This window comes from Plectropomus leopardus, chromosome 19 (genome assembly GCF_026936395.1).
Source record: "Plectropomus leopardus strain MGB_pleo_1.0 chromosome 19, ASM2693639v1, whole genome shotgun sequence".
NCBI lineage: Eukaryota > Metazoa > Chordata > Actinopteri > Perciformes > Serranidae > Plectropomus > Plectropomus leopardus.
The window spans coordinates 22672791-22697173 of NC_142194.1; the positions used below are offsets into that span (position 1 = coordinate 22672791).

General features: G+C 38.8%; 3 protein-coding genes and 1 long non-coding RNA gene across 4 annotated transcripts; all 4 read left to right on the top strand.

Moving 5' to 3' along the window:
* The first annotated feature begins 1785 nt into the window (after positions 1 to 1785).
* gdf2 (growth differentiation factor 2) lies at positions 1786 to 6482 on the top strand. The gene is made up of 2 exons (XM_042508461.2): positions 1786 to 2287; positions 2966 to 6482. The coding sequence occupies exons 1-2, from the start codon at positions 1936 to 1938 to the stop codon at positions 3862 to 3864; spliced, it is 1251 nt and encodes a 416-aa protein (XP_042364395.2). The 5' UTR covers positions 1786 to 1935; the 3' UTR covers positions 3865 to 6482.
* A 1429-nt stretch (positions 6483 to 7911) lies between these two features.
* Positions 7912 to 11770, top strand: LOC148186361 (uncharacterized). Its single transcript, XR_015775074.1, has 3 exons — positions 7912 to 8080; positions 8531 to 8581; positions 10937 to 11770. It is a non-coding gene; the product is annotated as an uncharacterized LOC148186361 (long non-coding RNA).
* Positions 11771 to 12711: 941 nt separating this feature from the next.
* irbpl (interphotoreceptor retinoid-binding protein like) lies at positions 12712 to 17473 on the top strand. Its single transcript, XM_042508289.2, has one exon. The coding sequence runs from the start codon at positions 12744 to 12746 to the stop codon at positions 15525 to 15527; it is 2784 nt and encodes a 927-aa protein (XP_042364223.2). The 5' UTR covers positions 12712 to 12743; the 3' UTR covers positions 15528 to 17473.
* Positions 17474 to 17626: 153 nt separating this feature from the next.
* rbp3 (retinol binding protein 3) lies at positions 17627 to 22490 on the top strand. The gene is made up of 4 exons (XM_042508566.2): positions 17627 to 18909; positions 19366 to 19556; positions 19828 to 19970; positions 21576 to 22490. The coding sequence occupies exons 1-4, from the start codon at positions 17716 to 17718 to the stop codon at positions 21899 to 21901; spliced, it is 1854 nt and encodes a 617-aa protein (XP_042364500.2). The 5' UTR covers positions 17627 to 17715; the 3' UTR covers positions 21902 to 22490.
* The last annotated feature ends 1893 nt before the right edge of the window (positions 22491 to 24383 follow it).

The following is a 24383-nucleotide window of genomic DNA, read 5'->3' on the forward strand; positions in this document are numbered from 1 at the left end:
CATTTAAGTAAATTAGTTTCTCAATAGATTTTTTTTTCATGGTTAATATTGAGGCATGTATTGGTCAGTGTTTGGTCCAAAGGTGTACTGTTTTCAACTCAGAATTCGTGTCTTATCAGGATTGAAACAATATTTAGACCATCATGTAACATTTAAATGCTTCAATTAACATTTTTTTTGTTCACAGATCTTTAAAGCAGCAATTTTTAGCTACTTTACTCATAGATACAACCAAGTCGAACCCGAAGCCTTTGCAAATGGGAGAATGATTGATCCATTTTACTGAGGTGTCTGCAGTAGGCCTTGGGTCAAAATAAACAAGAAATATATTTATTATTTTAAAAGATCCTTAATAAAAGACCATAAACAAATGCCCAAACAAAATGAGGGAGAGTACCAAGGCACACTGCTTTGCAGGAGTTAAAATGCCTTAAATAAATGAGCTTAACACCTACACATTCTGACACACAAACTTTACCAGGGCATATAAAAACAAGTGGCAGCTCACAGATATACTAAGGCTGATGTGAGGTGCCGGGCAATCAGAGGAGCATTGGATAATTGTCACAGGTGCAATCAGTAAAGTGAGTTTGCACACACTCAGGTCAAACCCAGCAAAGCACCAATGTTTTCAAGACTGGCAAATTCATCACAAACAATCAATAACATCTGAAGTTCATATTATTTCATACAAACACATATTAAGTAAATATATGCATGAATAATTCATGGTACAGTGTACATTAATTCTCAATATAAGCATAGGAACCTGTACATTTATTAGAGGCTTTTTAACCTTTGCAATGCAGTATAGTATTTTTGGGTTATGACTTATTGACAAAGCAAATTAAAAGTCTGACCTCTCCCTCCTTTTATGGTCCCATATATCCTTGGATTCAAAGAACACCTGTATTTGATACCTAAATATGTGAAATAGCGCTCCTCATCCAATCTACTTTATAGATCATTCTATTTAAAAGGTTGCGAAAAACCAAAAGCATACAAACTTCTAAGGGCAAAGAAGAAGGGCTGTTTACATGAAGACCGTTATAAAAACATCTAACTTGATACTTGATGAGATTTTGGATCTTCTGTCAGTAAGGGCTTATGTCGAAATTGTCAGACAACTTAAAGGAACAGCAAGAGACTCTGTTGTTTATGATCAAATTACGAACTGCCTACAGGACCATGGAGTAATCTGCACACTCTACCCAGGTGCCACCTCGCCTACAGCATACAGAGTATTTCCAGTATGTCTGGCATGGACAGTCTCTTGTTGTGTGCCACATGTCTGAAAGGGCAACTCCGAACCATGTCGAGACCGGATTCTTTGGACACTGTCTTGAGTGATATGAGAAAACAGCTTACAGCAGTTAGCTTCCTTATCAGTACCTTTGAAATGATCAGTCATCAAAGTTTGATCACATTTTGGTATCTAGAACATGAGCGTGATCTGGAATTTGGGCTACAGTGGTTGGAAACAAATTAAGCAACACTAATTCGTAAGAAAAAATGTAGCAATGATGGCGGTAAAGAATGCAATGTGCTGTTGTGTTTCTTTTAAGTGTTTTGTTTTCACTGGCCACAACACTTTAGCCCTTGAGCTGGGAAAATGGAAATGTCTGCTTTTCAGTAACCTCATAGTTTCCAGTGCCTCCCTCATTATCGCTGTCAAGTGTTTACAGTGTCTTCATTAGCAGCCAGCCCTCTAAAGATAACAAAGCTTAAAAGAAGGCATCAATGGCAGTGATAAGCTTGGACAAGCTACTATTTTGGTGACACAAGTCCCCCTGTTTACTCTGGGAGCATGAGAGCGGACATCACCACTGTGGTCCTTGCATTGGGGATCTCCATTTTCAAACCTTGTCGTCGCAAAGCCGGGAAGAAGGTAAAGTTTGTGCCAGCTCTGTGTCTTGCAAAGGATCTAATTTCAAAATGCGGAGCTCCAGATCATTCCTGTTCCAGGTGTGTTTGTGTCTGGTGGTTTCTGTTGGCTCCTGCACCTGTAAACCTCTTAATAATGACATCCAGAGTGAGGACCCTGAGGGACTCTACTCTCAGCTGTCAGAGGAGGACCTTCTGGAGGAGGAAGACACCGACTCTAGGATGGAGAACCTCCTGGGAACCATGAAGGAGGGCTTTCTGAGGAAACTTAACCTGTCAGATGTTCCTCAGGAGAGTGGCAAAATCTACCCTCCTCAGTTCATGATGGAACTCTACAACAAGTACGCCTCAGACAGCTCAGCAAACCCTCAGTCTGATGTCATACGAAGCTTCACTGTCCAAGGTACAGGGACATAAAGTTTATTTTAATTAATTTTACATTATATAAAGCTCTAAACCAGTGGTTACCAAACTCTTTTGCATCTGACTCCACTTGTGATCACTCATGCCATGATAAAAAGTTATCTTTTTCTTTCTTTTTTTTGAATAGGCCAATTACAGCTTAAATTGTAATTCAAAAATAGTTGCTCTGAACATCTAATAATGATGCATAATGCGTTTACATTGGAGTTGGTTGAAAGCCCAGTGTGTCTTTTATAGCTGCTGAAAGGTACCATTATAATTATGCCAGAAGGAACTACTCAAACAGCGTATTTTATTGCCCTTGGAGTGAGACCAGGCTGCGTTAACTAACATGCAGAGTCCAAACAAAATCAAGTGGCAACATATAGATTGCTCAAACCACAGATGGGGCAAACAGCACAAAACAACAGGTAACTGTTGGAACTATAGTGATAAACATTGTCTTTCTGAACCAAAAAGTTGCAGCTAGTGGAGAATAAAGGGGCACTATCAGAATAAAAATAATTAATTTTATTATTAATTTTATTTTATAATTACATTTTTACCAAATAGGTCAACACAAACGCTGATTCTTTAAGTCAGACAGCACTAATCTCAGCTGCTGTTTAATACGCTCAGAGAGTTTATTTGACTTCTGACTTCTTCTTATCTCCAACAGATATCCCTCTCTCTGTGACGAATGGCACAAAGACAAAGAACAGGCTGCAGTTCAACATCAGCATCCCCACCCACGAAAAGATCACTTCTGCTGAACTACAGCTCTTCTTCTTCCCAGATCTCAGGTCAGGGGTCACCTCCCACAGCTTCAAGACCACCGTAAAAGTCTATGAAGTGGATTACAACGATTTCACATCCACCACCCAACTGCTGGTTGGCAAAGAGGTGACCAGCTTGGAAAGCATGTGGGAGACTTTTGAAGTGACCACGGCAATTCAGAACTGGATCGAGTTAGGCCATGGAGCAACGGTTTTTGATGTTGTGGTGGATAGGAAGGACTGTGGAGAAGAAGGAACAGGCTGTTTGAATATGAGTGTGTCTGTTGGCGATAACACTTCTGTGGCTTTAATAGTCTTCTCAGATGACCTGGGTAGCAGGAGGAGGGAGAAAAAGAAAGAACTAAGAGAGATGATCCTCCACGAAGAAGAAACCATCTTACACTCGGGTGCCGATTGGAACAGAGGAGATCAGCTTCCAAACGAGATCCCTAATGCTCCACGGAGAACGAAAAGAAAGGCAGAGAGGGAATATTGCCAGCGGACGTCTCTCAAGGTCAACTTTAGAGACATTGGCTGGGACAGCTGGATCGTGGCACCTCCGGAATATGACGCCTTCGAATGTCGAGGACTGTGTTACCACCCATTGACGGATGAAATGACTCCATCAAAGCATGCCCTTATCCAGACGCTGATCAACATCAGGAACCCCAAGAAGGCCAACATGGCGTGCTGCGTCCCCATCAAACTGGACCCCATCACAGTCATGTATCAGGAGAATGGACGGCTAACTATTAGATACCTGTACGAGGAGATGAAGGTGGCAGAGTGTGGCTGCAGGTAGTCAGAGGTTTACTTTGGTGGTAGCACAGGTGATTATAATGGCATTCAAGACAGTCTGATGTTAATGCCCTCCATCAGTCCAGAAGAAATAGTACAGCACCGCAGGTCCTAGAAAAAGATAAGATAGAACTTAATTTATTTCAAGGGAAATTGTTGTGGAACATTTGCAGTACAAAGTAGGTGCAAGAAACATGGATGCCGCCTATTACCCATATACACTGAACAAACATTTTAATGCAACACTTTTATTAGAGTTTTTTTATGCATTCAATAGATATATTTCTGTTAACCTTTGGTCACATATTTGTTAAATTCCATGTTAGTGAGCACTCCTCCTTTCCAAGATAATCCATCCACCTGACAGGTGTGGCCAATTAAACAGAATCATTACTACACAGGTGTGCCTTGGGATGGTCACAAAAAGGTCACTCTAAAATGTGATGTTTGATCAAACAACACAATGCCACTGACTGCAGGAATGTATGCAGAGCGCCTTCTATGTTGCTTACCTGAATTTGACAGTACATCCAACCATAAAAGTTGGTTACAATGACAGCTGTCAAGTCAAGACCCTGTTGAGGACAATGAGCAATCTGACAAGCTTACCTGAGACGGTTTGCACCATAATTCTTTCGTTGTGAAAATCAGTTATGGCATCAGGTGTTCAGGTGGGTGCTCTCAGACAGTCTTGCAGGTAAAGACACTGGATGTGGAGGTGATGGGCTGATCAGGTTATAGTTGACCTGTGGTTGGGAGGCTGGTTGGATGTACTGCCAAATTAACAGAAACAACATACGAGGCGGTTTATAGTTGTGAAATAAACATTAAGTTCACAAGCAACAGTTCTGTTGGACATGTTTTTGGTAAATATATATTTTTTAATAGGTAGGTAGTAGATTAAAAATTCCAAATATTCATCCCTGCAGCAACAGCTGTTAGCCTACTGAACTCACTAACTAACTGCTAACATACCCATGTTTCCCAGGTATGATACTTATTCAGTTCATGATGTTATTTTAGCCTGTCATTTGTGATAATGTTGTATTTGCCAGTAACTTAACATAAATCAAAGGGTTGGACAAAATTACTTGATGACTGGGCTAGATGAAAAGTAAAGGGATCACTTAAGTCAGTGTGAATTAGTTTCTGGGATAAAAAAATTAAACATTTTGTCTATTGTTGAGATGTTTTTTTTTTTATCTGGACCAGTCTTAAAATCAACATAACACCTTGTTGCTTGTGCTGCTATTATTTTGAGTGGAGTCTGTGGCTAGAGATTATGCTTTTTAGCATTTCACATGTTAACATCAACAATCAGAAAAAGAAGGGAGGCAGATATCTTTGTATTGTGTATTTAATACTGGTTATATGTACATAAAAAAGCTTACCCACACACTGTCTTGTCTAATGTTTTATAACAAATAATAAAATTGTGGTTTGTAGTAAATAATGTAAAACTGAACAAAAAGTATGTAAAAAGTAATATAGAAATTAAGTGTAAAAATATTGTTGGTTAAAAGAAATCTTTGCAAAATGATCTCACAGAAATAAAAAATGACCACGACCTCTTACATGGCACCATATTACATGGTGGTTGCAAATTATGTGTTAAATTATGTCTTGGTTATACAGTTGGGTTTAGGCACCAACTACTTTGTTCGGTTGAGAGAAAGATTGTTTTATCAGTTAGAATAACTTCGCTATTCTAATTTTAAAAAACAACAACTTAAGTATGTTGTTAAGTGACGTAAGTATGTCAGGTAACTTGGTGTAACTTGGTGTAACTTGGTTAAGGATGTAAGTATACAAGGCAAAATTGAAAGAAGAAAATGTTGACTTTTTGTTTGACAAACACCTGGGTGAAAGTCCTGTGTTTGTTTGACCCATACACTACCTTACACTGACTTTCTTACTCTTTATACTAACTATGGATTCATAATATTAACCAATACCCATTATGTGACATTATTAAAACAATAACATAATTGGTCCTGCACAACAAAGGATCCCACTTGACTTTCCATCTGCATTTTTTCTGTGGTGCTGGCACGTGACTTTAATATATGATGTGCCACCACTACATAATGCGGTGTTTAGAGGTCATGCTTAATTCATGTATCTCCATGAGACCAGGCTGCATCTTTGATTACTACTACAACTATGACAAAGCAACATATTTTTAAGATAAAATCTTCACCCGTTGATATTAGTAGGGTGACACTTATTCACAGCTGTTCATCTGTTTATTATGTGCTTAGTGTAAATCTGTACATTATTACTGTAAGTGTAATTTGTTTATATTATTATATATATGCAGCAGTAGTCTGTTTACAGACTTGTACAGGGTGTATATACAGTACATGCATGCTACATAATGTTACATTTACCATAACAAAGAATAATAAATTCAATGCAAAACAGCTGCAAGAAACTCCTGAATCCATGAATCTGCCAAATCTTCTTTCTGTGTGGGGGAGCTGCTCATCCTAAAACAGAATACATACTGTGTAGCTTCCAGTGGTCAGTTTTTATTATATTGTTTTTCTCATGATGTCTACAATTTGTTTTTGAAACGTTTCTACGCTGAAATGAATAAAAAAATCTTGTCATAAATTAAAATGTAATTGTAGTTAATCATCTCCGACATTCAGCTCAAGGGCAAAGAATTTCATTTATCTGCAGCTTTAAACTTATAACAATCAGCATTGCTTTTCACAAACTTATCTTCCAAAAAATGTTCAACATAACTGGTTGTTTACTTTTATTCTGATTTGAATATGAATAAATGTGGTCATTAAGCAAATGGATCTAACAAAAAAAGAAAGTCTTTCTAAAATGTATTATAACTTTTTATACAACCATGCGTGTCACTTGTGACCCTGCATGGTCATGCAAAAACACATTTTTTGTTTTGAAATATTTAAATATTTAAATTAGATTCTGACAAAAAAAATTGCTCATGTTCTCGTTCTTAAACGATATTTTATAAATAGATGCCAAATTAACACGTTTTACATTATTTTTTCTTGTTAAACTTCTTAACTTCTCTTTTAAACTTTCTTGTTATTTCTTTCTTTTTATTTTGCGAAACCAGTGTAGTTAAGCAGATATGCTAAAACTTAATGTAGTTGAATCTGTGCTATTTAAAATATATAATGATTGATGAAGTAAATAATACACAATAAAAAATAGAGTAATAGTATGTTTTGAAGTGGGTGGAAATTATTACTGGCAAAGATTAGTCACATACACACACACACACACACACACACAAGCTTAAAAGGTTGTAAATTGGGAACACAGAAGGTGCAAAATAACCACACAAATGCAATAATGTTGCAGTGATTTGCAGATGAGGGCACTCACTCAAACACAGAAAACCCTGACAAATACTGTTTGCCATATCAAATTAAAAAGGAAAGATTTAAAATTTAAAATAACATACAACAAGTGAATGCTACACTAAAGCTCAACCAAAATGCACACAAAACTAAATAAATCATAAATGGCAAAGAGTGTTGAAGCTCCACAATGCAACTAGGAGGAGAAAAGAAAAAAGAACATATGACAAAGAAATGAATTGGAAACATATGCTATATATTGTTACAGCCCGAGCTCGGGGAAGGCAACATGCAGTAAGAAAGAAAGTTGGTTGAACCAAGATTTAAATTTAAAAGAAAAGAAAGTGTTAACAGAGTGGGGTGGAGAGTGGGGGAGGTGGAGGAAGCCTTCTGTAGGTGGTTCAGATGCTTCTGATTAGAAAGGATGAGTTAGTTGATTGGGAGCTCTCTGAACAAAAGCCTGGCGCACATGGAACACCACATATGGTGTTATTCTCAGATATATTTATTAATTTAGTGTTATTCTCAGATATATTTATTAATTTATAATAGCACAACATTTCAAACACAAACTCCTCTGAGATGTTTTCACCTAAATAAAAGCAGCAGCAGCAGCAGCAGCAGCACCTGCAGTGAGTTAGAGCTCGTCAGATGAGAGTGACAGCAGCTGCGTGTCACTGTGTTCCTGCAGCGCTGACAGGGCTTTGTCCAAAAAGAGTCAAATGACATTCTGTTTCATTTCATTCTGTATCATTACATTTATATACTTCATTAGTTCATGTTTCTTACTTTGGGCGGACGATGAGACAAAGGCACAAATATGCAAAGGGCCCCACCACATTTCCTACACAGGACTCATTTGTGTCTCACTTTGAGGTAATGTGTTAAATTATGTGTTGCATGTCTCTTCAAGGTAATTTTGTGTCTTTTTGGTCATTTTGTGTCTCTTGGGCAACTCTGTGTCTTGTTTTGTCATTTTGTGGTTTGTTACGTGTCTCTCTTGGGTAATATTCTGTCTTTTTGTCTCTCATGGTAGCTGTTATGTGTCTCTCTTGGGTAACTTTGTTTCTATTTTTGTCATTTTGTGTCTCTTGGTGGTTGTTACATGTCTCTCTTGCGTAACTGTGTCTCTGTGTCTTTTTTTGCCATGTTGTGTCTCTTGGTGTTTTTTATGTATAAATTTAAAGTATTTTTCTGTCTCCTGGTGGCTGTTATGTGTCTCTTTGAGGTAATTTGTGTCTTTTTTTGTCAGCATGTGTCTCTTTGTGATCATTTTCAGTCTCCTCCTTGTCAATCTGTGTTAACTTGACATTTTGACATTGACAGCTGAAGGCCACGGGGCCCTTCTGGCACTTTGGACTCCCTGACCTTTGTCTGGTAGGCCTATTTTCTACTTCACCAATGGCAGTACCTAAGTATTTTAAGAGGATTATGTTGCTACTTTCACTTTTTACACCGTATGATGTTGGTGTTTTGTATGGTGTGAAAGGTGATGAATATTATCTGAATGTATGTTTGTGACACCATCCAAGATACAAGAAAGATTCTGTGTACCTTTAATTCTGCTCTTATATAAATGCATTCACATGACAGGAACATGCTATACTGTAATTGTTATTTTTGTTAGAATACGGTCAAATCACTGTTAGACCACTCAGAGGTCAGGACTTGTAATACATGATGGATAATCATGTACATTTTAGTCGAACAAACTAATTCCACTCTATCCAAATCATTTTATGAACCAAAAGAAATAAACAAAAACAGGTGCACTACAAAACAGAAACAATAAAGGCAATAGCAACTGTAATTCCAATATTAAATGTACATTTTAATATAGACATTACTGCATAATGGCATGCAATTAATGTAAGAGTACAACAGGGTATGATTCAGACTGCATACATTTCCAAAAAGATAGAAAAAAACAAAATACATGGTAACTCGCAGTATATGATATGAACAACTACTACAAAAAGGTGGAAAAAAAATAGAACCAGGTCCATTTAAAAAAAAAAAACACAAGTAAAATGTGAATATTATAATTTTAAAAAGAAAGAGTAAATATAAAATATGTCTGTCTTAATAAAATTTGGGACTGAACAGGGTTGTGTCAGAAGGAGTTTTGGTGCATTCATTTTACCTTGGTCATAACAATATAGGTTAATCATACAAAGTTAGAGTTACAAAAATGGACTCAAGTCTAATGCCTCATATTGTGTAAATATATATAAATATTTGAAGTCAGTGACACATCCTTATCAGTGCTGAAACCTCTGCAACAAGAACAACAAGGGGTCAAGTTCAGGCATGTCCTTCCTTGGAAGCTCAAAATTGCTCTGGAGTAGGACTTTGTTAGGCAATTTTTTCCTCGCTTTGATTCAATGCCAGTACAGCAGACCCTACCTCCAAACATATCATCTCTCGGTGATCTCTTGGTTTTCTGTCCTGTTTTCTTTGGTAGTCCTCTATTAACACTAGACTTCAGCTCATTCAGTTTAAAGTCATTCACCAGCTACACTTCTACATGACCAACTTTGCTACCCTAGCTCGCACAGGGCCTGCCGTCATCCCCTTTTGTACCGGTCTCTTGGACTTCACTTCTGACTCCCAATGTTATGAATTGTTGCTCTGGGTTATTGCGTCAACAATTTGACATATGTACATGTACGTTTTATTTTCCTTGGTTTGTCTTAGTGCTGGCAGCTTGTCTATTTTTTTAAAGTTTTTATTTTATTTTATTTTTTGTTTTGTTTGTTTGCTGCTCCTCTCTTTGTTGTATTTACGTGTTGAAAGTTTGTTTTATTGAAAATAGTCTAAATAAAATTTTTATATATATATATATATATATATATATATATATATATATATATATATATATATATATATATATATATATATATATATATATAAAAAGAATTGCTCTGGTGTTAAAATAGCGTCAATAACAAAAAGCAATCCAAATTTAGTGTCTTTGGAGAGCCAGGAAAATAAGTTACAAGATGTTCCTCCAGTTTTTAACAGCATGAAACAAAACAGACACTTTAGAATGTCTGAATTAGCAGTATTAAATCTTGAGCCTGCAACAATTTACTTCGATCATCCACCTGGGGGCAGCACAACAAGCTGTAAACACAAAACTTACAAATTATGACCTTTCAGAGTTGCTAAAGTGTTAGCAAACAAATGTTCATTTGTTTAAATTATTACTGGCAAATTCACTCACTGAGCAGACAGGCAGCAGTATTAATATTAATAGTTCTTTTCATCTTACCAATGTAAGTCCATCACTCTCTTTTCTCTGGTTTGCTAAATATCTGACTCTTTACTAGCTAAATGCTAAGCTATATTTACAAGCCAGTTACTAACTTTATCCATTAAGCCTGATTTAGGCTTGGGTGCACAATACTTTTGAAGAATGCGATCTGACACAATTGATGTATTTAAGACAAAAAGAAAAAAAAAAAGAGGTTGCACTTCTTTCATGTCACGCACCTGGACAATTTTGCTAAGTCACGGACATTGTCATATTTTGTCTCACTGTGTGACTGAGTATTCACATTCTGGCAGACTTGTCCTCATGGAGATGTCTCACTAAACAGTTTAGTACAAAACAGTTAAGTTAATTAACTCAGGTTAATTAACTCAAGTTAATTAACAGTTATTTGTGTTGTCCTGGTTTTATTAGATTAAATGAGAAAGTATCTCCATCTGTATGATTCTTTCATGTAGGAATAAAGATATGCAGATAGCACTACGTTCATTGGGTGAGATTGCCACAAGCCTTCAATCGAGTGAACTGGACTGCAAACAGTGGAAAAATCTATGCCAGGTAGGCCTATAATTTCTTGCCCTGCTTTCTTTATTAACATGTATTCTTACAAAGCATAAGTTGAAAACGTCACTCTTAAAATTTTGTTAGGCAGCACTCTTCACAAGTGTTGTGAGCCCAAGCATAAATCAGCCTTTAGCTGTTTCTTGCTGGGCACGTAGAGTATGGGCTTTTGGAACTTCTGCACTAAAAATAGCTGCCTATTATATCTGCATGTCTGGTCTTATGATATTGGAACTGCAGCAAGATAATTAGCTTACAGAGATAACTAGCCTACTGTGTAACTGTTCTTTGACTCTGCCTACTGACATGTAAATTATCCAATGAGATTATTTCTGCCAACAGAGCACTCTTGCCTTCAGAGAATATTTCTACATCTTAAATCCCACCCTCTGTAATTTGATTTTAGGTGGCACATGAGGGCAAAGTAGGCTATGACACAATACAGTGCTCAAAAGTCTTGATTGTTGTCCAGGAGAATGGCAAAGGGGATTGAATTATGCAAGACGTGAGGTGGTATTTAAAGTTAAGACACAAAGATTAGCTGGCCACAGTCTTGGAAGGAGATGAGGGCTGGCTACATAATTCTGAGCTGCAGCATTGACTGGGTCTCACAAGGTCCTTATTTATGTCAGGTTCAAGCTCAACATACGGATTTACACTTCAGCCTATACAGTTTGAATATAAACGGAGGAAAACTTGCCAATTAGGGATTTGCAGTGATCCATAGACACTTTCTTTGTTTCACCATCCACCAAGTGATAAGATATCATTTTAACTTAAAGCAAGAAATACTAAAAAAGAAACGCTGTAAAACAATACGGTCAAAAAATACCAAAGCAGAGCAAAGGAGAATAATCAAATATTTCAGCATTCAGTCCAGATTAAGACTTTCTAACCCAATCATCCTTCTGTCCCTGTATCCTGTGTGTGTGTGTGTGTGTGTGTGTGTGTGTGTGTGTGTGTGTGTGTGTGTGTGTGTGTGTGTGTGTGTGTGTTTCTACCCAATTCTGATCCTGCATGCATTTTAAGAAGGCTTTGCCACGTGTTTTCAAACTGTGTAATCATGTCACCAGTGGAGCGACCCAGACATGACCCCTAAAGCTACTAACAGCACAAAAATACACAACTATAAGCTTTCATAATAGACAAGAGAGTGAGAGTGAATTACCGTGACAATTTCTGATCAGGCTTTTGCATCAATCACTTTGACCCAAAAACATGTTTACCTGCCTCTTAAACCAGTTTTGTATCTAAAAGGAAAGTTGAGGCACTACTTACCACTTTTATATGGTAACATATAGCAGATTTAAGAATGATGCAGACTGTAATTCAAGCCTAAATAAGACTACAGAGTAAGTGTAAGTAATAGTGAAATGTGTATAATACATTAAGCCCCTTGTACATAGATGAAGCAGCTGCAAGGGGTCCAATAAAAGTAAGAACCCTACCATGCATTGGATTTGTGAGAGAAGAGATAAGACACCATTTTTCTTTTTCTCTTTTCTTTTTTTACCAATTTTTATCCTATCTGTTATTGTGTGCTGGCTGAAGCACCATAATGCGATTAAAGGTTTATTGAGGACAAAAGCCTCTTATGTGGATGCTGTTGTCCAAAAAAACATGACAGTTACAGTGTTCCCTCCTACAAAAACTATTATCCCTTGACAAGGACAAAGAGAAGACAGAGTTTTCTTTTTATCAGTGATGATGAAGACATTGGCAATGGCGCAACACACACCACTGCTGTTCATGCTTCTGATATGTACTCTATCTGTCAGCACATCGTTCCAACCCGCACTGGTGTTAGAAATGGCCACAATTCTTTTGGAAAACTACTGCTTCCCTGAGAACCTTGTTGGGATGCAGGAAGCCATTGAACAAGCCATCAACAGCGGAGAGATCCTGCAGATTTCCGACCGGAAGACCTTGGCATCTGTGCTCACAGTTGGAGTACAAGGGGCACTGAATGATCCACGGTTGACTGTGTCATACGAGCCCAATTTTGTCCCTGTGATGCCACCAGCGCTGCCATCTCTCCCGATAGAGCAGCTGATCTGGCTGGTGAGAAACTCTGTAAAGCTGGACATACTGGAAAACAACGTTGGATATTTACGGATAGATCGGGTCATTGGGCAGGAGACAACAGCAAAGCTCGGCTCTCTGCTGAGGGACAACATCTGGGACAAAGTTGCTCAGACATCCTCATTAATCTTGGACCTGAGGTATAGCACAGCTGGAGAATTGTCTGGAGTTCCCTTTATAATTTCCTTTTTCTCTGACCCTGAGCCTGTCATTCATATTGATACTGTGTATGACAGGCCCTCGAATTCAACCACGGAGCTGTGGACCATGCCATCGATAATGGGGGAAAGGTATGGCAAGAAGAAAGATGTGATTATTTTGACCAGCAAGCGTACCGTGGGGGCTGCTGAGGCAGTAGCATACACATTAAAAAACCTAAAGAGGGCCATTACAGTTGGGGAAAGGACTGCGGGTGGGTCTTTAAATGTCCAAAAGATTAGGATCCCTCAGTCTGAGTTCTACATAACCGTTCCTGTGGCAAGATCGGTTAGTCCAATCACAGGCCATAGCTGGGAAGTGAGTGGTGTTTCCCCAACAGTCAACACCAACACCAAGGATGCTGTCACAAAAGCCAAGTCCCTTCTGGCTATCAGGAGCGCCATTCCAAAAGTTATGCAGAAGATCTCAGACATAATCAGGAGGTACTATGCTTTCACTGACAGAGTACCCGTTCTTATTCAACATCTGCAATCTACAGATATATTCTCTGTCGTATCTGAGGAGGACCTGGCAGTCAGACTCAACCAGGACCTCCAGACTGTATCAGAAGATCCAAGGCTGGTCATCAGATACATGAAAGACAATGCTGCCATTGTAGAAGAAGACCCTGCACTTGATGATGTTCCAGATGATTTGGAATACTTGAAAGTATTGGTAGATGAAATGATCAAAGTGGAAATTCTTCAACACAATACTGGTTATCTCCGTTTTGACAAATTTGTCAAGTTGTCTGCAGGGTCTAAACTGGAAGAGCTCATGGCTAAAAAGGTATGGGAGCCACTCAAAGACACTAATAACCTGATTATTGATCTACGCTATAATGCTGGTGGATCCTCTACCTCTCTAGCTCTTATACTGTCCTATCTGCAAGACACTTCCCAGAAACGTAACTTTTTCACAATATATGACAAAATTCAGAATACAACAAAAGAATATGACTCCCTGCCCCAAATTATAGGACCATCCTATGGCTCCAAACGTGGGGTTTATGTGTTGACCAGCTACGACACAGCAAGTGCCGGCGAAGAGTTTGCTTACCTGATACAGTCACTCCATCGTGGCACAGTCATTGGGGAAATTACATCTGGTACTTTGATGCACTCAAAGACATTTCAAATAGAGGGGACAGATATTGCAATCACAGTCCCTTTCATAAACTTTTTAGACAACAATGGCGAGTGCTGGCTAGGAGGTGGTGTGGTTCCTGATGCAATTGTACTTGCTGAGGAAGCTGTAGAGCACGTTCATGAGATTGCAGCTTTTCACCAAGGGCTCGAGGTTCTCATAGAGGAAACTGGGGAACTGGTAGAAAAACACTACGCAATCCATGAAGTTGCACTGAAGGTCAGAAAGGTGCTCTCGAGCAAGCGGGCTGAGGGATTGTACTGGCCAGTGGTTGACTTTGAATCTTTGGCATCCCAGTTGTCGGCAGACCTCCAAGAGAGTTCAGGCGATCACCGCCTGCATGTCTTCCACTGTGACGTTGAGCCAGAGTCACTTCATGACGTCCCAAAGATCCCTACTGCTGAAGAAGTGGGATACATAGTTGATGCATTGTTTAAAATTGAGCTTCTCTCAGGTAACATTGGCTATCTAAGGTTTGACATGATGGCAGATATAGAGGTAGTAAAAGCCATTGGGCCTCAGCTGATAAAATTAGTGTGGAGCAAGATAATAAACACAGATGCCCTCATTATTGACATGAGGTACAACACCGGTGGATATTCAACTGCAATTCCCCTCTTGTGCACTTATTTCTTTGATGCTAAACCTTTGCGCCATCTTTACACCGTCTTCGACCGCACCACAAACAATATGACAGAGGTCATGACATTGCCTCAAATCAGAGGTCAACGGTATGGGCCCTCCAAGGATGTCTACATCCTCACCAGCCACATGACGGGGTCAGCCGCGGAAGTTTTTACTCGTTCCATGAAGGACCTGAACAGGGCCACAATCATTGGAGAGCCAACGATTGGAGGGTCTCTATCAAGTGGAACCTATCAGATTGGGGACAGCGTCCTGTACGCTTCCATACCAAACCAAGTTGTGTTAAGTGCAATCACTGGCAAAGTGTGGAGCATTTCAGGGGTTGAGCCTCATGTTATAGCCCAGGCAAGTGATGCTCTTCCTGTGGCACAGAGAATCATAGCGGCAAGGCTGTTACAGAAAGAGCAAGGAAAATAGCTCTCTTCCAAAGAGCAAGGAAAATAGTTCCTCTTGTTGTATTCTCACTTTTAGTTAAAGGTAAACTGTGCTGGACTTTACTAAAAAAAAATCTTTTAAAAACAGCATATAGACTCATACAGAAGTAAACTGTCTTAATCATCATGTGTGACCCACTAGAAGTGAGCGACGACCTGGATTTTAGTGCTTTTTTCTTTAGCCCCTTGATTTTTGGTTAGATGTCTGAAATTATATCCATGGTTTACGCAAGCTAAAGAGACTTTCACATTTTGTTCTGCAACATAAAATATGTTCGTAAATACCCCACGTGTGAACTTTTGAAGCTTGTATGTGTCTTAAGAAAGGCCATTGTAAAGTTGTTTTTTGGCCAAACCTAAGGTTTTTAATTCTAGTGATTTCATTTAGCCTTCAAAAATCATAGAAGTACTGTTCATTTGTGAAAATCATCTTGCTGAACAAAGAAGTATCATAAACATTTGTTTGCCACAGAGCTTGTTTTCTGCAATAGTCCAAAATCCAAAGGAAAAATCCTATATGCCTTTTGTCAAGGGAACCAAGCTGACACTAACTTCCTTGTCAGCATACAGAAAAACATCACCCCTGAGGCACTTTATGTATCATATAGCTTTTCCCAAAATTTAACTGGAGAAGAAGTCACCTTGTGTTAAAAAGCTGTCATCCCATGAATTACTTTTTTTTTTTGTTTTGCTTGAGTGTTTTGATTCAAATATTTTTTTGTACAGTTTCAGAGGCCTTTTCAAATGAAGAAAGGAAATAATCTTTGTAAATGTTACACTAACAAAGGTAGCTTTAAAACAAAATGTTTGTCCACCACAACTTGTATTTGCTTGATATTTACATGATACCTCCCAGAATCCTAGAATCCCTGACCAGTGAGTTGTTTACCAAAACAATTTTTTTTTAATTTATTTATTTTTTTAAGGATTTTGGCTGATGCCTTCATCCAGAGAGATTTGCATTGAGTGTGGGTTCAATGTATATCTCATTAAGAGGGACCTAATTTGCTTTGGTTAGGATTAAACCCCAAATCTACTTATCTGTCCTGGTATTAAAAATTGCAAAGAGGATATCATGTCTGATAATCCATAGACATTACAAAAGCCTCATCTCAGTTTAGCCCTTCTATTGTGAATATAACAACTTCTAAATAGTACTTTCTTTTACTAAACTACATTGGACTCTTTTTTTATCTATCAGTACTTTACAATTCTCCACCTGCATATTTTCATTAATATAATGTAAAGTTGCCTTTTTCTCTTCTGTTTTGCTATTTTGTTACCTTTGATTATATTTTAAACGCCATGTGTTTTTTAGGTATATATTTTGTTGACCCATATTTAATGAATTAAATTATTTAATAAGTGTGTAAATGTATGTTGCTGTATTTCAATATGTTATTTCTTTGATAAATTTTTTGGATTGTTTCATTTCTTTGCACTGGGATTTTTTTCTGATACTATTTTAGTTTTTTTGTTCTTAGCTACAAAAAGTACCAGCAGAGGGCAGAAGCACCAAACAAACCTAAAATGAATCTTGCTGTTCACTTAACCAACACATCACTAAGGAGACAACCCCCAACAATTTAACTACTGCTATTGAATGTGTACCATTTTTAAGACAATGAAAGAATTCAGTGGTAAATAGTGGCATTGTTTGACTTGATTTCCAGACATTACCAGGAACATTCCTCTGAAAAACTTTCTGTTAAATTATATGGCAATCGTGAGTTCTCACATGCATATTTTAATATTTTCTTGTGTTTTCATCTGGCACAAAAGACAAATATCAGTAGCTTCTACTTATAAACACAGACATCATTGTGCTTAATAAGCAAACCCACCAACCTTAATCCCTTTCCCGACATTTGTTGGGTACAAAGCTTGCCTTATTTGACACAGGTAGCTTTAAATAGGTGTTTAAAATACCTTGTTGAAATTAAGACGATTATCTTTGGCAACACCTCCTTGTTACTACACCTACATGGCTGTTATTGCCTTACAGAAGCACTAATGCGGTTAAAGGTTTATTGTGGGGCAAATCCTCTTATGAGTGTGTTAACAGAAACCTTGCAGCCAAAACAGTGCCATTTGACAAAGAACCTCCTCGGAGACGGAGGCTTGGCTAAGCAACCTCCTCTTCTCACTTTTTGTCTGACTAAACTGAAAAAATGGCAAAGGTTGTCTTCTTGTTGGCATCTCTACTGGTTTTGGGGAATGTCCTCTTTATCCATGCCTCGTTTGACCCCAACCTCATCATAGATATGGCAAAAATTGTCATGGATAATTACTGCTCACCAGAGAAGCTTAAGGGGATGCAGGAGGCAATTGAAGCAGCCAGCAGCAATACAGAAGTTCTCAATATCCCGGACGCAGAAACGTTGGCAAACGTCCTCAGTGCTGGAGTCCAGACTACAGTCAGTGACCCACGCTTGATGGTTACCTACGAGCCTAACTACGTCCCTGTGGTTCCCCCAAAGATGCCTCCGTTGCCCCCCGAGCAACTCGTTGCTGTCCTCCAGACCTCGATCAAGCTTGACATCCTGGAGGGCAACATTGGCTACCTAAGGATCGATCACATCCTTGGGGAGGAGGTTGCTGACAAGGTTGGCCCTTTGCTCCTAGACCTGGTCTGGAACAAAATCTTGCCAACCTCAGCTCTCATCTTTGACTTGCGCTACACCGGAAGTGGGGACATCACAGGAATCTCTTACATTGTGTCTTACTTCACTCAAGCCGAGCCTCCCATTCACATTGATAGCATATACGACCGTCCCTCAGACACCACCACAGAGATGTTTTCTATGCCCGCACTGCTGGGGGAGAGATATGGCACTACCAAACCCCTCATTATCCTCACCAGCAAAAACACCAAAGGCATTGCTGAGGATGTTGCCTACTGCCTCCAGAACCTGAAGAGGGCCACAATTGTGGGCGAGAAGACCGCCGGAGGCTCTGTTAAACTCGATAAAATCAAGGTAGGCAACACTGACTTCTACGTTACTGTGCCAACTGCAAAGTCCATAAACCCTATCACTGGCACCACCTGGGAGGTTACAGGTGTGACCCCTGATGTGGAGGTCAATGCAGAGGATGCCCTTGCTACCGCCATTAAAATTGTCACCCTCCGCACCCAAGTCCCAGCCATCATTGAGGGATCAGCAACCCTGATTGCTGACAACTATGCCTTTGAAGATATTGGGGCTGCTGTTGCAGAGAAGTTGAAGGGGCTCCTGGCAAATGGCGATTACAACATGGTTGTCTCCAAGGAAAGTCTGGAAGTGAAGCTCTCCACTGACCTGAAGACCCTGTCAGGGGACAAGAGCCTGAAGACGACCAGCAACACCCCAGCCCTGCCACCCATGGTGAGACTCTTTTTCATAAGATTTGGGGGGTTTGGTTGTGAAAGTGTCTTAAAATAGAGCTTTTACTTACTGACAAAGGTTTCAGTTAATGAGTTCTTTACTTGTAGAGACAGAAATGCTCTAGTGTGCAAAACTTTGCTAAAAGTACTGGTGACATTGTTGTGTTGATGTGGGGCAGTTAATCTGTGGAACTGTCAAAATTTATTTTTTCACTTTAAAAGTCCTGTTAACAGAATTTTGCAGTGCACTAGAGCAACATGTTTTGTCGAGAGAGGTTATGATATTATTCTTCTACTTTTTCTACACTAATATACAGCAATTTTAATATATGAATTATGTGAAATATGTATGAAAATCTGCTGAAAACATGGCTTTTTCATTATTTATTTGTTTTAACTGAGACATATTGGCCATGCCTTTATTAAAAATGTTGAGTTCTCGCTTCTTTTCCCACAGAATTATTCTCCAGAGATGTACATTGAGCTGATCAAAGTCTCCTTCCACACTGATATATTTGAGAACAACATTGGCTACTTGCGCTTTGATATGTTCGGAGACTTCGAGGAGGTCAAGGCCATCGCCCAGATTATTGTTGAGCATGTCTGGAACAAAGTTGTCAACACTGACGCCATGATCGTTGATCTCAGGTGAGTAATCCTGCTCAAGGGGCAAGTCAGAGTTTCTGCTCAAAATGCAGTATGTCCATTTTGGGAAACAAAGCACCTGCTTAAGCTGCAAATGCTCATGAGTTCATGACTAAATATAGAATAGTTAGTTTGCAAAAGTTAGTATTGTTTTTGAGAACTTATCTATTTACCTACTGAAGATACATAATTTTAAAAATGGATCATGAACAGATTATTTCAAGTTCACAAAGGATCATTCCTTTCTATATTTACACTGCAACTGTTTTTGCAGGAACAACATTGGTGGTCCAACAACAGCCATCGCAGGCTTCTGCTCTTACTTCTTTGATGCCGACAAGGAGGTTTTGCTGGACAAGCTGTATGACAGACCATCTGGCACCACCACAGAGCTACGGACTCTGCCGGAACTCACTGGTAATCAGAATTTTAAAAAAATCCAGTAATTACATTTTAATCTGTGTGTATAGCGCCATAGATACCTGTTAAGGCCCAGACACATCCAACAGACATCACTCCCTACCAACAGATGTCGGTAGTCTGTATTCATCATTAAAAAAAGGACTAAAAGAAACTAAAAGACCAAGAGGGTGGGTTCAAGATGTTAGTAACCCAGTTAGCGTAATAACAAGTCAACCTGTCAATTACAGGGATTACAGGGATTTCATTCACCAACAGGCTCTGCTGTCTCTGACATTAATTCAACATGCTGAATCTGCCAAAAAAATACTGCCCCAAAGACTAACTAGTGTTCACACCCTGAGACACACCACAGAAACAACTGGTAACTAACGCTCACACATGGCATGACATTGACCAACAGCCGACTATAGGCTAGATGTGTCAAGGCCCTTAGTTAGTGGCTAGCTAGTACATATATTGTCAAGAGTTGCTGTAGACAAAAAACAGAGCTTAAAGTAATTTACCATTGGACTTACATTTGCAACAAACACAACTCTGAACGAATGCAAACATTGCTCCATATTTACCAGGTGTGTAAAATTAGCAAGTGTTTACTAATGAGTTGGGAGTATACAGTAATTATAAAAGGTGATCAGTGTTATGTTTACATTACATATGCTGCCCCAGACCAGAAATAATTTTCTGCGCTTTTAAACTGTTTGTGCACTTTTCACAATAAGCTGTAAAGCTCTCGGGATGAAATACATTATTGGTGTTCGAACAAGTAATAGGTCTAAGGTATGGGTGTATTAAGAGACCTGGATGCAGTGTTGGCGGCAAGACCCTGTTGATTGAAAAGTTAGTCCCTATTGTGCTTGCTCCATGGGCCCAAATAGAGCAAGCACACTGAAGATTTCTGCTGGCTCAGCTGGTTACTTGTGGTTCAGCACTTTACTAACTTTTGGATCGAATGGATTATATCCTGACAGTTAAGGGATATGAAGCTCAAAAAATGTATCCACTGATTTACAGATGTTATTATTAGAAATTTATTTGAACATGGGGCATCAAATAAAAACAAAAAATCAAGAAAACAAAAAACAACAAACAGCAACAAAGGATGAGAAAAGTTTAACCAAAATAGTCCATACCCAAATTGAGATGTCTCTGTCCTTTTGTAAGTCTATGAAGGAAAGTATTTTTGGGCTCCATGGCATCACATGATGGTACACAGGAGTTTTAATTCCACTTAGGCCACTATGAAAATTGACTTCAAGGCCTTGCACTGTATCTGGGGGCCTGGTCTAAAGATGTCCTGATTGACCACTTTATTATTCATGGAAGGTTTGGTTAGGAAGAAGGCTTTATTACTCCAGTGCTTATCTGTTTTCTACATTGAAAGAAGATGTGATTTCTACAAAATTGCTTTTAGTGGTGGAATGAACAATGAACAAACGAACAAAATTGCTTATCACCCTTCACCTTTTTCATACCATCACAAATGCCACTTCCTTCCTTCAATTCAACATTGACCCTTTTCACCCCCTACCCATCGTTTCTATACTTTTTCTGCCTCACATTGTTAACGTTGTCCTGTTTTCATCATATCCTATTTCTCAGGCACAAGGTATGGCTCCAAGAAGAGCCTGATCATCCTGACCAGCGGAGCAACTGCCGGCGCTGCAGAGGAGTTCGTTTACATCATGAAGAAGCTCGGCCGCGCTATGGTTGTTGGAGAGGCCACAGCCGGGGCTTCCCACCCACCCCAGACCTTCAGAGTTGGTGAGACTGATGTCTTCCTCAGCATCCCCACTGTTCACTCCGACACCGCCGCCGGGGCAGCCTGGGAGCGAGCTGGCATCGCACCTCACATTCCCGTCTCAGCTGACGCCGCCCTCGAGATCGCCAAGGGCATCTTCAACAAACACTTCGCTGGCCAGAAGTAAACTACATCCTGAACAAAGCCAGGGGAGGTTGCAACAGTCACTTTTGCTTTGGCAGCCAAATAGTTTCAAGATTTAGAATCTAGACTTGTTTAAGAAGTAAAGAATGTAGATTAAGTACAAAGTTTAATCTGTACTTCATTATGTCAAAACCTAAGCCTTGTTAGCCTGTTGGTAATGTAGAGCAAAGGTTCGACAGCAGGATTTACTTCTAGTTCTTATTTCTGTTGAGCTTTACTCTGGCTGCTGAAGGTTTTGTGAATGAATGGTGCTGAGAAGCTGATTCTTTTATGAAGTGAAAAATTCAGTGTCAAAGATCAGTTGTAAAATTAAAACAACTTTAAAAATTTACATTTTTGACAATTAATGCTTCCCAGCTATGTTTGCGATTCATACATCCTGTTGAAGGTTTTGGTTTTGACACCTCTGTGAAGTAATCCCTGTTTTGTTCTGCTCAGCAAACCATCACACGAAGTCCTCATTGTGTGATGGGAAATAATACTGTATGTCCATTATGCACACATGGGCCTGTACTTGGGTTGCATCAATTCCAGTGGTGAGACACAATAAAAAAGACAACTGAAATACAAAAGTGTGTGTTGGTCATGTTTTACATGGACAGAGAAAATATGTTTTACAACATTACAACATTACAACATTACAAAAGTCCTTTATTAATGTATCGTGTATCAAATCTGCAGTGAAGTGCATATAGTTCCCTTTTTAATGTGATACAGAAACAAATTATACTGAACAAAATCTTAAATGCAACACTTTTGTTGCATTTATATATGTCTCTCAAATTCTGTGTCAGTGAGCACTTCTCCTTTTCGATATATTCCATCCCCCTGACAGATGTGTCAGACTACACAGCATCATTAGTACAAAGGTGCGTCTTGGGATGGTCACGATTAAAGGACACTCTAAAATGTCATGATGGATCACACAGCACAGTGACACATGTCCACCTGAGCTGTTGCCCGTAAACTGAATGTTCATTTCGCGTCCATAATGGATCTCCAATGTTGTTTCTGTCAATTTGCCAGTACATCCAAGCAGCCTCAACTGTGTCAGTGACAGTTTAATAGTGACAATTACTCTGAGTCTAAGGGTAATAATATCAAGGACATGTTTGCTGGATGAGTTTTGGAGGTTTTAGTGGTTTAGGTCCTGAGTTATAGAATGATTCTGACCACTTATTTTAAGAACTAGCCATGTGCTCTTAAAATACTTGAAAATGAAAATGAAACAGATACAAGACAAAACCTGTGTTTATATTTGTGCAAGCAGGATGCCAAAAAGAAACTAAACATGTAGTAAACAAAGTGTCTTAATCTTAATCTGAACCAATCAATTCCCAGGTCTTCCAGTATAGTTTTATCAAAATAATGTTGAAATAGAAATATTTTTGTGCCAAATACATACCTCCACTCATCTAAATGTGTCTCTCAATTATTTCTACAATAATTAACATAAATTAAATAAAATAATCTCATTATTTTTGTAGTGCATCTCTTATCATGTACCCAGATAGGGTACATAGTTTGAGTACATACATATAAGAGAATATAGCTCTATACAACATGTTGTATTTATGTTATGAATTGTATTACAAAAACAATTTGCATTCAGCATTTGGCAATGTTGTGATTTTGGTTGGAAGTGGATGTTAAGATTTATTTTCTCATTTGTAAACTACAGGGATCAGTTGAGGGGTAGTCAGCAACATGTGCTGAGACTTTAAGCAGGGGCCAAAGGGTTAAAGGGGTATATGTGTGGAAGGGGGTGGGTGGCCTAAAGCTTAAAGCTCTGCAACTGGATTAACGTGTGAAGAAGTCAGGCTTTGACTTTTTAGGACTCTGTTTGTCTGCCTGGTTTGTGTGAAAGTGACAGGACAACAAATTAAAGGTCAGTTATACAAATATTTCCAAGAAAAAGAGTGGCTCTGGAGAAGGAACATTAGCAGGCGCAGCTAAGGAACTATTATTTTTGTTGACACTTCTTTGTATAAGTATTATTACAGGCCTACTAAATTTCAATGGAAAAAAAGTAAATAGGAAAAAATGTAAGAGACTCCTGCGTGTGAAAGGATTTTGAATCCTCAGCCGGAATGGCGGACCCCGCCACGAACAATAAATTGCTATCAGCTGTTGTTGCTTGTTTGTAAAAGTATTATAAGCCTTTACCACATTTCAGTGAAAAAGGGCAAAAACAAATAATGCAAAAAGCCTCCTGCATCAGAAGGCAATTTGAACTGTCAGCAGCAATGGCGGACCCAACCACAAACAATAAATGATTATTGCTTGTTGTTGCTTATTTTTGTAAGTATTACTACAGGTTACAGATTTCAGTGGGGGTTTTTTTTGGGTTTTTTTTAAAAGGCAAGGCAAAAGATATATAACGCAAATAGCCTCCATGCGAATGAAGGCAATTTGAATCCTCAGTGGGAATGACGGACCCCGCAACTAACAATAACTGGCTAATG